Below are 12000 nucleotides of genomic sequence, written 5' to 3' on the forward strand. Positions count from 1 at the left end.
GCAGCTTTTCAGTCGGCAGCTGTGACAGAAGAACAGCTGAAGAACCTGAAATCAGCCAGAAATGAACCCAACACCATTCGCCAAACTAAACGGGCTGTAAAATTGTTTTAGGCCAGAGACATACTCAACGCAAGGACGCAAACGCAAATGTGAACGCTCGGTCAACGCACTGCAAACGCTCAGTCCTTCTGTACAAACTCACCGCACGTGCTCATGTTGCTGTGGATGTTCAAGCACTCAGTACTGAAGGGGGCAATAGAGTACAGATCAGAGAGGGATCTACTGTTATTCCAGCAGCCTTAACGGCTAAACGTGGATAGTAGAGGAGAATGCTTACTCTTACGGACCGGCTGGAACAAAACTACATTAATACTGATCTGGCAAAAATGGACAAAACTGAAGATGAGACGACACTAAATTCCCAAACTGTCGTCACCACTGAACCTGATATTGGGTCAGTTTTATGGCTCAGTCTGAAGATCCGACTCTGAAGATCAGATGACATGTTTGGCGAATGGTGTTGGGTTCATTTCTGGCTGATTCCAGGTTGTTCAGCTGTTCTTCTGTCACAGCTGCCGACTGAAAAGCTGCTCAGTGGAGACGACAGTTTGGGAATTTAGCGCCGTCTCGTCTTCAGAGTCGGACCAAATCGGCTGTCGGTCAAATGTGATCTTAATAGTGTCCGTTTTCTGTTTGTGGCAAAGTCAGAAGTAAGAACGTCCAAATGGCTTGAGCGCCTCCTACAGCTGTCAGAGTCGTTGCTAAGAAACGGCATCTCAGCGGAGTGATACAGTGTGAAAAAAACATGATGTTATGGGGGGAAAAAACAGCACTAGAATTCTAGAACTAGAATGCTTCTCAACCAATCAGCTTGCATGGCCAGAACTAACTGTTGTATAATTCTTTATATACCCACCCAGAGACACGTGGAGAACACGCAAAGTTCAATTTTGGTCAAAATAATGCAGGCCAACCTTCAACGTCAATGTCAATGTCAATTTATTTATAGAGCACATTTTACACAACATTAGTTGACCCAAGTGCTGCACAAATACAAACATTAAACTACAGTACTACTAAAAGAAATTTACAAGAGACAGAACAAATAACATAAAAGCCATGGAATAGTAATGAGCTTTAAAGCTAGATTTAAAATGTGACAGAGTGGGTTCCCATTCGAATCTGCGGCGGCAGCTCATTCCACAGTTTCGGGGCAGCCACAGCAAACGCTCGGTCCCCCCCCGCTGTTTGAGCCTCGACTTGGGGAACACCAGCCGAAGCTGATCGGCAGATCTTAGGGCCCATGTCAGAACATAAGGCACAAGCAATTCAGCTAAATAACTGGGCGCTAACCCATGCAGAGACTTATACACTAAAAGCACAAGTTTTTACTGTATTCTAAAAACAACTGGGAGCCAATGGAGTGAAGCCAGTACCGGAGTGATATGTTCTTTCCCGGGATGTACGTGTTAAAAGCCTTGCTGCAGCATTTTGCACCAACTGTAGCTTAGCAACCAATGAATGACCAGCACCAATGTATAGTGAGTTACAATAATCGAGCCCTGTGGAAATAAATGCATGAATTACTGTCTCAAAGTCAGAGAAAGATTAAAACGGCTCAACTTTGGATGGCTGTCTGAGTTGGTCGTAACTGGACTTAACTACCGCCTTTATCTGCTGGTCAAATTTAGAACCCTCATCAAATACAACACCCAGATTTTTGACCGAGGTCTGAGTAAAACTCTGCCACTGGCCTTTAACCATGTCACACAACTGATTCATCAGTGCAACGTTTTTAAAAATAACCAAGCATATCACAATCATTGTACGCAGTAATATAATCACAGAACCAACATTTTATCCACATTTCTGCAACCCGAGCAGCCTGCAGAGCAGAACACGGAACTGAACCCATTCTCATTAGGAAGCAGGACACCAGGGTGTTTCTTCTTGCTATCTTGCACTAAGGCTACATTCACACAGCAGGTATATGTGGCCCAAATCTGATTTTCTCACCAAATCTTTTAAATGTGATCTATAGGCCACATCAGTCTGAACAGGTCAGCTCCTAAACTGACCCGCATGCGTGAAAGAACAGAACTTCACGCGGCTCATCTAGAGGTAAACAATCACAACTGCCGACGAACGCCAGTCACTCCCGGAAGATCAGCTTCATCTTCACCAGCATCACAGGAGCATCATGAAGCCTTATTGACTGACAGCTGGGCTCATCACCCAGAATGTGTTCTAGCTTGCCGTAAAAAGGGCACGGTCACTTCTTTGATTCGTGTCCTCGGAAGCTTTAAACTTTTCTTTTGATGCTGCAGCCTCGTTCTCTTACAGCTGCATTGGGCCGTTTCTTTAGAAATTCTTTGAACTCGGAGGGTTTTCGATAAATCTCTTCTACTTTTTTGTAAGAAACGTCAGCCTAAATGTTTACGCCGTCTCAACAGCGCAAAATTATGATGAATGCCCAGTTGGATTGATGTAAAAGTTGCATGAATTCCGATCTGGCTGTTCAGATTGAGCGGCATGGCAGCATATCTAATACAAATTTCAGTGCCACGTACGAAAACTGTCTCAAGTCAGAACAGAAAATGTCAGATTCAGTGTGTTTATCTGTTCACACCGACACACAGAGACACGTGTGTCACATATAAAGAAAAAGACCGGATTTAGGCCACTTTCACATGCTGTGTGAACAAAGCCTGGATGTTCTTCACCAAAAAAGCTGAAGCGCTCAGTGCTGCGTGGCTAGTAGCTTGAAAAGATGCAGCATTAATATGCAGACAGCCTGCAGGCTTTCATCCACCTTGACTGACACCGAGAAGCCTGCTACTTTCGGAAAAAACGTAACCACAAGGAACTGCTCGTGACCGTCACAAGAGAATCTACAGATACTAAAAAAAAACATAAAAGAAACTTCAAATTCTGCGAGATAATTTGCCTCACAAATCCATAATTCAGGGATGTGAGAAGCTCGTGGTAGAGAGAGAGAGAAAAAAAAAAAAAAGAGGCTCAGTGCTTTGCTGCCATTTTTCTGCAACAGTAGATCATCAGCAGCTTAAAAGACGCTCCCAACTCTCGTGTTTCAGGCTCCAGCGGCCGCGGGAAGAGAAGAACTAGATAACACACCACCCCCTGATTAACTTCGGGAGCTTTTTAATTGAACGTGCCCCTTAGGGTCACATCACACCAGAAGAGGTCTTCAGACAGAGCGGGGACTCCTAGGGTGGGGACTTGCGACTGTTCTGACCAATACTACAATTATGGTTTAAATGAAGAAAACCTCATATCTCCAAAACGGGAACTTTACAGGAGAAGGGAAAAACTACTTTACTTATAATGCAAGTCAGTAGAACCAGAGTGTTCTCCAAGTCATTTTGGGCCGTTTCTTTTAGTCCATTCTTCATGAAATGTACACACAATGTAAAGGGTAACGTGTCAGAAACTGAAAAATGTAAAAAATGGAGATACGAGGTTTTCTTCCGACAACAGCGATAAAGAAGATGAGAGCACGCCGAGGCTGGAGTTGGGGTGTGTTGTGGTGGGTGGTGTGTTCATGGCTATTAGCCTGTTAGCAGACAGCCACTCGTTTGTGTAGTTTTCTTGGGTATTTCCTGATTCTGATTTAGTGGTACAACAAATGGAAAACAAAAAAATAAATAAATACATAAAAAAAATAAAAAAATAAAAAAAACACATAAACTGATGAGGCTCATGGATACAATGACGTGCTACAGAATACTGCATAACACAATATATAACATTTTAAACTTCTTTTAGCCTGGAATGCCTGAACTAACTGCTTCAATAGACGCCCCCCCAATGTCATGTTTAGGAATCGGTCCGATTATAATTGTAATAACACATTCAGCGTGGAGTTGGCATGTTCTCCCCGTGTCTGCGTGGGTTTCCTCTGGGTTCTCCGGTTTCCTCCCACAGTCCAAAGACATGCAGTCAGGCCAATTGGACATGCTAAATTGCCCCTGGGTGTGAGTGACTGTCTGTGTCTGTCTGTCTGCCCTGCGATGGACTGGCGACCTGTCCATGGTGTATCCTGCCTTCTGCCCGATGACCGCCTGATGAACCACCCCCCCACACCCCACCCCCCCGCGACCCTGAGCTGAGGGAGAAGTAGAGGATGGGTGGATGGATGGGTGGATGGATGGATGGATGGATGCACACATTCAGTCAAGGCTGAAGTCCCACCCCATTAACCTCTAAACAAATCTAATTTCCCCTTTGTCACGGTGTCACCAACAAAGACTTTGATATTTATCCGCTGGTCAAACACAACGCTACGTAACACGGAAGGTGACTTTGTAACAGTTGGGCGTCTCTTGTTTATGTTCTCTCTGTAATCATTTACTAGATAAAAAAATAAACAGAAGGATTTTTTTCGTTGAAAAACGAGAGCCATGCAGGTCATAACCAACATGTAAGAAGCTGATATCGTATCTGACCAAGAGGTAAGCAATTAAGACAGAAGTAACAACAAAAGAGCACTTACTTGTAGCGTAGTGTCAAAGACCACTAGCTTGGAGCTAGTTGGGACAATGTCATAGCACTTGTGTGACTTCATAAAGCGCATGTAAATATCACTCTCTGACTCTTCAACAGCTGAAAAGAAAAGAAGAAAACACCATTAAGTCCTTGACTTGAAAGAAAGGCACACAGTGCATTAAAGTCACTGAACAGAGGACAGATCAAGCATGAATAATAGTTTACATAAAGCATTTAGGCAAAAAGCTCCACTTCACAAAGCAGAGGTCTGGCACAAAATGCCAGATTCTCCCAAAGCCATTATTCCCTGTGCATCATGAGGAGGTCAAACCTGTTCCAATGTTTCCCTTTTTTGCAAATAGTATGTAAAATCCCATTTGAATAAACTTAACCTGGGGGGGGGGGGGGGGGGGGGGGTTGGGGGTGATTTATAATCAATATAGGCCTATACTGAATAATTAAACATGGGTGCCTGGTCACAATTATAAAAGCCGTTTCCCCACACACCCCAAATGTAGCCATTAAGCCAAGACACACTTGGTGCACTAAGGCCCAAATCTATTTCACCCTATTTTTTGGGCATTCACATCTGGGGGTGGGGTGTCCCGATTCTTGTTGAGATAGAGGGGTGGGGTGAAGTGTTGGGGCTACATGACCCTCCAAACAGGTTTCTGCAGACGGGCAGGGTCGCCTACAGAGCGGCGCTAGTAGCTGTTAATGAAGTGATGTTCTTTTATTTGAGGGTCTCATTTCAGAGGGAAGATCTCAAGCAGTACCCCTTATAACAGAGTTTCAAGGGGCAAGCTGGCCCTGGAAAATATGGAAATGGGATTGGGCCAAAGCAGGATATACAGAGACAATAAGCTTCCATTACTTGTTAGCTGTATTGGTCTTGCAACTCTAGCGCAAAACTAAAGAAGCAAACACATCTTTGCTGATTCACCACATTTGGGTTAAGAATTAGAATTTAAAACCATTTGTCTCTGTTTGCACACTGTGGAATTAGACCTCTGCATTTAACGCATCCGCCCAGTGAAACACCCACATACACACACACTAGGGGGCAGTGAGCAGCCCTATTCACGGCGCCCAGGGAGCAGTTGGGGGTTAGGTGTCTTGCTCAAGGGCAATTCAGTCATGGCCTGTCAGCCGAGGGGCTCGAACCGGCGACCTTCCGGTCACGGGGCTGGTTCCCTCACCTCCAGCCCACGACTGCCCCACGTGACAACTGGGTGAAATTATTTGCCACATGATTGCTTTAATTTCAGAAAAAATTAAGGTACTACATGAAGAATATCACTGCTGTCAGAACAAAACCTTGTATCTCCATTTCTATCGTTTTTCAGTTGTTTTTTTTTTTTTTTACATCATTTAAAAAGGCATGTTGTTCTTTACAATGTGCACAAATTTCATGATGAACGGACCCAAAGAAACGGCCTAAAATGACTTGGGCCTTCTCCTGTAAAGTTACCGTTTTGAACATATGTTCTGTTCCGACAGCAGCGACATAAACATTTTGTATTAAAATAAACAAACAAATAAATATATCATTTTAAAAAAGGGCACTACTCTTAAAACTGCTTTCTTATGCCACAACTGCTTGTGTTACAGCACTGAGAAGTCGCCATGTGGAGCTTATTCACATGAAACAAAAGCATCTTCAAACTTCCAAGGCGAAAGAGAGTCAACATGCAGCACCGCGAGGCCGTCTGTGGGGCGAATCCGTGAACTGAGCCTGTCGAAGCGATGGCTCCGTCACTGCCATACTCCTCTATCCCTGTATCCCTGATGCCGGTTGCCATGACGATTCTTACAGTTGCACTCACAGAGACCAAACAGTTTCCCAGGATGAGCCCAGACAACACATGAGCCATTTACTGTGTAGCTGGAAGGGGGCAGCCTCGGGGGCCACGGTAAGTCTTCCCCACGAGCCCACATAAACCCAGACGGCTCCCAGAGGCAACGCTTGATTTCTGGGCCAAGTGCGCTGTGTGAAGTGATCTTTACTGACAACACTGCCAAACGCTGTCTGTCAGCAGCTGCTCCTCTCTGTGGCGCCACTGAGTGACAGATCGCTTCCCCTGGCTGACCCAATGAGAGAGACGCACCACGGCGCAGCGGCTGACGGCATTCGCAAAGAGTTTATTCCCGCCTCTCACGACTCGACCCACGCGGGGTGCAGTTTCAAGGTATGTCTTGCACTTAACAGGAAAGAGAGCAGTGCACACCCGGCCTGCTGATTTATTCAAGCAGGCTAAGCACGTTACAGTTTAGTCTTCATGTATTTCACAGACGCCGCTGACAGCCACCACCACGCTGCCTAAAATCCAGTCAATAGTGTTTCTCGTAATGACACTGTGGCAACAATAATACAAGCCTATTCATCTTCTATACATTTGACCTGTTTTAAGCGATATTATCTAGAGAAATTAACACTGGCTGATAATTTTCTAAGATAAGGCTGATCATTGGAGAAGGATCTGGCTGCAGCCGTCTCAGCCTGACGGGCACCGTCAGCATATTGATGCCGTCAGTGCTGCTCTGCCACCAGTGTTTTGTCAGTTTTATGAGGAAAAACAGCAACACACCAACTGCTGGGCAACACAAGCTACACTGAATGTATATTAACGTTGCCATAGTGATAATAAAGTTATTTAATATGGACACTTTCAAAATAAAATCTACCACGACGATCAGACATGAATGTGGGGTTTTTCACAGAAAAAGCAAAACGGCTACCGCTGAAACTCATAAAAGCCAGGCTGACAGCGATTAGGACCGGTTATCAAAAACTGTAATACTGATTAAAATTTAACTTATTATTATTATTAAAGAATTCTAGGAGGTTGTCAACGCAGTACAGATTTTGCTGTCTCGTCAACGCTGTCACAACCTCCTACAAAGTTGTCAGACAACGTTCATAACTGTCTTAGGAATGACATGCTGACGACGTTGTGGGCACCAAAACAGCACAGTCACAACAGACCGTTAGGAGTAAAACCTGATGGTTTGGCTTCCCAACAGGAATTGGCTAGATGGTTGCCGTTAGAGACCATTGGGAAATGATCAAATGTATTTGGAATCAGTCCCAAAATACCTGATTAAACAATCAGAATCCTTTACACTGATATCAACCCATCAGGAAAACACAGAACACCACTAGCGACTAATAGAGGTCATGTGCGCGTGACGTCACTGGGGCCGAGTGCATCTGCCTGAGAGTGCACGTCTGCAGCCAGACTCTATTGGATCATTGTGTTTACGTCAAGATATACGGCAGATAACTGCACCTGTTTCGAGAAATAATGGCTGAAACAAGTAAAAGTAGAATAGGTGGGTCATTCTCAGCACTGCTTAACGCTGATGTGGTGATGGCGTTAGTGTGTGTTGTGCTGGTACGAGTGGATCAGACACAGCAGTGCTGCTGGAGTCTTTAAAACACCTCAGTGTCACCTCAGTGCTGGACTGAGAATAGTCCACCAACCAAAAATATCCAGCCAACAGCGTCCTGTGACCACTGATGAGCTGTTGTCTCTGACTTTACATCTACAAGGTGGACCGACAAGGTAGGAGTGTCTAATAGAGTGGACAGTGAGTGGACACAGTGTTTAAAAACTCCAGCAGCACTGCTGTGTCTGATCCACTCAGACCAGCGTAACACACACTAACACACCACCACCACATCAGTGTTACTGCAGCGCTGAGAATGATCCACCACCCAAACAGTAACTGCTCTGTGAGGGTCCATGGGCGTCCTGACCACTGAAGAACAGGGTAACAGAGTATCAGAGAAACAGATGGACTACAGTCTGTAACTGTAGAACTACAGAGTGCAGCTATACAGTAAGTGGAGCTGATAAAGTGGACAGTGAGCGTAGAAACAAGGAGGTGGTCAGAACGTTACGCCTGATCTGTGTATCATTTTCATACAGTTATCTGCAGTGTTTGTGCCGTTATCATAGAGATGATGTGACTGAGGCTTTGGAGTTGCTATTTATGTGGCTTCACTATTAGTAATTTGGTATTTGAGTGGGTTTTGTTAATCTATCAGTGCTCTACTTTAAGTGAAGTCACGTGTCAGAGTGATCCTCACTCTCAAACTCAAGCGTATCAAATTCATCCTAGATTAGATCATGGAAACAAAGCTAAATAAAATCAGGGAACTTCTAGCTGCTGCTGCTCTTGGGTAACCATTTTGGGTAAGCAGAGCACAGCTTGGCCTACACAAAGTTTGTACAGTGTCTTAACCTATTAACTTCTGGTAAAACTCAAGCAATGAACCAGGGCGCCCTGGAAACAGTGCACCCTTCAAAGCAAATCACTGCCACATGAAAAGAATCCTCAAAATAGCCTAAACAATCGCCCAATGGAAGTAGTCTGGATTTACCACAGAGGCATGACACTCTGGCAAATGTCCACAGAGCTATTCAAAAGAACTGAATTACTACAGAATGGTCCCTTTGTTGTTGGACAGACTATGTTTTTCACATGCTTTAAAGCACTGTACTATAGCTTTTGTGACCTCGCTGTGACCACATATTTCTCCTTTTTACCCGCCATCAAAGATCTGCTGCCGATGTTTTTGTAGGCCCTTGTCACAATATAAAACTTTCAAAAGATGCTTGGCGCCTCTACACAAGGCCTCATTAGGAGTCGAGATCTCTACCTCTCAACAATCACAGCAGCACATTAGAGTCACACTGGAGACTATGACAACCTTCTGTCTTACACCGTTAAAAATAAAGGTCCACTTTTCGTTCATCGAGGTACAAACAGCGTAAACGTTCCCTCAAAAGGTACAGCAGAGGGTTTAAGGTCCGACTGCCCACCTTAAGCTTTTCCAGGTGAAAAGTTCACTTTTGTACCTTTTCATTACCTAATGTTTTGACAATTAAACAAAAAGCCTGGAGACGAGACGCGGTGTGTAAAATTAATGACTATTGGAACAATTATGCTCCCTGACTAAAGGTACTGTACACCTAAGGGGACCCCTGTCAGAAAAAAAGGCACTAAACTGTCTCTGGGGCAGTCCTCCTCTTGTCATGGGGGTGGTACCCTCAGGGGTGCATCTCTGTACCTTTAGTCAGGGAACATAACTGAACCATAATCCACTGAAATTATCTGTTCTAAGCTGGACTGACTCCACACACCCCGCCTCGCCTCGCCTCCAGGCTTTTATTCAACTGCTCTGTTTTAAATCATTCGGTTATGAAAAGGTACAAACATCTAATTTTTTACCTGGAAAAATGTATGTAAGATACACCACTGGACCTTAAAAGCACTGCTGTACCTTTGAGGGAACACTTACTTTGTTTGCAACTTGATGAATGAACCATGTACCTGCATAGTATGTTTATTTCTTACAGTGCAGTGACAGGACGGGTACTGCCCCACTGATAGCTTGTCCTGAAAGCGTAGAGCAGTGTACAAAAAGACAAATCAAACTGAAAGCTGCTAGCTAGGTGAGATTGTTGTCTGCATTGCTATGGTGTTAGTCTGTTAGAACGACCAGCTGAGCTTTACAGCAAACGAGGATTATTTTATGCTAGTCGTGGGCTGGAAGTTAGGGAACCAGCCCTGTGACCGGACGGTTCGATCCCCTCGGCTGACAGTCCCTGACTGAAGTGCCCTTGAGCGAGACACCTAACCCCCAACTGCTCTCCGGGCGCCATGGATAGGGCTGCCCACCGCTCCGGGCAAGTATTACAGCGTCACACTGGAGACTATGACAACCTTCTGTATTACACTTAGAAATAAAGGTCCACTTTTCGTTCATCGAGGTACAAACAGTGTAAACGTTCCCTCAAAAGGTACAGCAGAGGGTTTAAGGTCCGACTGCCCACCTCAAGTTTTTCCAGGTGAAAAGTTCATATTCGTACCTTTTTGTTACCTAATGTTTTGACAATAAACAGAAGGTTGCCGGTTTGATCCCCTCGGCTGACAGTCCCTGACTGAAGTGCACTTGAGCGAGACACCTAACCCCCAACTGCTCTCCGGGCGCCATAGATAGGGCTGCACATCGCTCCAGGCAAGTGTGCTCACTGCCCCCTAGAGTGAGGTCCAATTTCACAGTGTGCAAACACAGTGAAATGGTTCTGAATCAATCTGAATCAATCTTACCTGAAAATCTACAGATATGGCAGGTGAGGTGATAATACAGTGTCCAAAATGTTAATTCCAATTAATGAATTGCTGGAGCAGCCAGTTATGATCGAGGCTCGGAAAGCATGACTGCTCTAGTGGGTTACGACTGTCCTAAGAAGCACTCTGGGAGCCACTGAAGGTTCAGCTATGTTTTTTTTTTTCCTGAAAAGATGTTAGTGTTAAACCGGTTCAGGTCAAAGTAGAGAGTCAGGCGTGAGGTCAGCACTGTAGTAGAACTTACTAGCATTTTAAAAGTGGCTCTTTCTTGGAAGAGGATTTTACAGTACACAGGGCTTTTAACAGGCAATAAACCAGAGTTGAATTGTTTCAACATTTCAGCGAAAGGGAACTTTCACTGACTTTTCTGCATGATTATATTAGGATCTAGACAAGGTCTTTCAAAGTTTTGTGTGAAATGCTCAGAAAAAGTAGCCAGAACTGTTCACAGTGGCGGTGACTGGACCCAGACAACCACAGAGTTTAACACCTATAAAAGCTACGTTACAGAAACTTACATGAAACGGTAATAAATGCACTGAGACATTGTTTTATGATCGTCCTGAGATAAGCTTCTGGCCCAAAATACATTCATGGTAGAGATTTTTTTGGGATTTATTACTTACTTTTTATTATTTTATCATCATCAGTGTTACATATAAGCACTCAGATGACATGCAAGCTCACTGGTGGAGAGCAAATGAAACAACTAAGCTTGCACTGTAGACACTGCAGCACTGTAGCTCCCACCATCACCACTGTAAAGTAATGCAAGTCAGTGATGTTTTCTACAGTAAATGATTTCTCATCAAACTGCTCTAAATCTCAACTGCAGGAACTTAGAACTTCCCTTTAAATTTCCCTTTCATAGCCACCTACACAGCACTGCCGAAACACAAAGATTAACCAGCAAAACTACTGGTTAACTTTCACTGACGGAGGTGTTTTGCTGTCACTAGTGGAACTTTGGATGGCATGGTAAACACGTCTCAGTATGTGCTAATGTATTGTGACGTAGCGTAGTATATGCTAAAAAAATACAATATAAATGAAAACGCAGACTTGAAACGAAGACTTACTTTGCTCTGCTTTAAGCTTTAGCTCAGCTACAGCCGCTTCTCTCACATCTCTGGCAGGAAACTCAACATTCGACTTTTAACAAGGCTGAAGTCGCTTCTCATTCGCCAGCTTCTTGTTTGAATTCTCCCATTCCACCTTAACTACTGTACAGTTTAAGGTGGAAAAATGTGAACAAGAAGCTTTGTGACTTTTTAAACGTATCAGGAAACCAGCTGGCGAGATTATACATGTAAATAAGTCGATTCATCTCCAAATTATCAATGTTCATCATAA

General features: G+C 44.2%; 1 protein-coding gene across 4 annotated transcripts in view; it reads right to left on the reverse strand.

Annotated features, from left to right (window-relative positions):
- The window catches only part of LOC108434244 (5'-AMP-activated protein kinase subunit gamma-2-like), a 147248-nt gene that overhangs the window by 38318 nt on the left and 96930 nt on the right, over positions 1-12000 (reverse strand). For all 4 annotated transcript variants that reach the window (XR_001858352.2, XM_017709245.2, XM_017709246.2 and 1 more), the window contains one exon: positions 4514-4623. Coding sequence is in view for 3 of the 4 variants with exons in the window: in XM_017709245.2 (XP_017564734.1) it covers positions 4514-4623 (110 nt within the window). In the remaining variant the exon portion in view is untranslated. The remainder of the gene's footprint in view (positions 1-4513; positions 4624-12000) is intronic.

The sequence above is a fragment of the Pygocentrus nattereri genome, chromosome 24 (genome assembly GCF_015220715.1).
Source record: "Pygocentrus nattereri isolate fPygNat1 chromosome 24, fPygNat1.pri, whole genome shotgun sequence".
Lineage (NCBI taxonomy): Eukaryota > Metazoa > Chordata > Actinopteri > Characiformes > Serrasalmidae > Pygocentrus > Pygocentrus nattereri.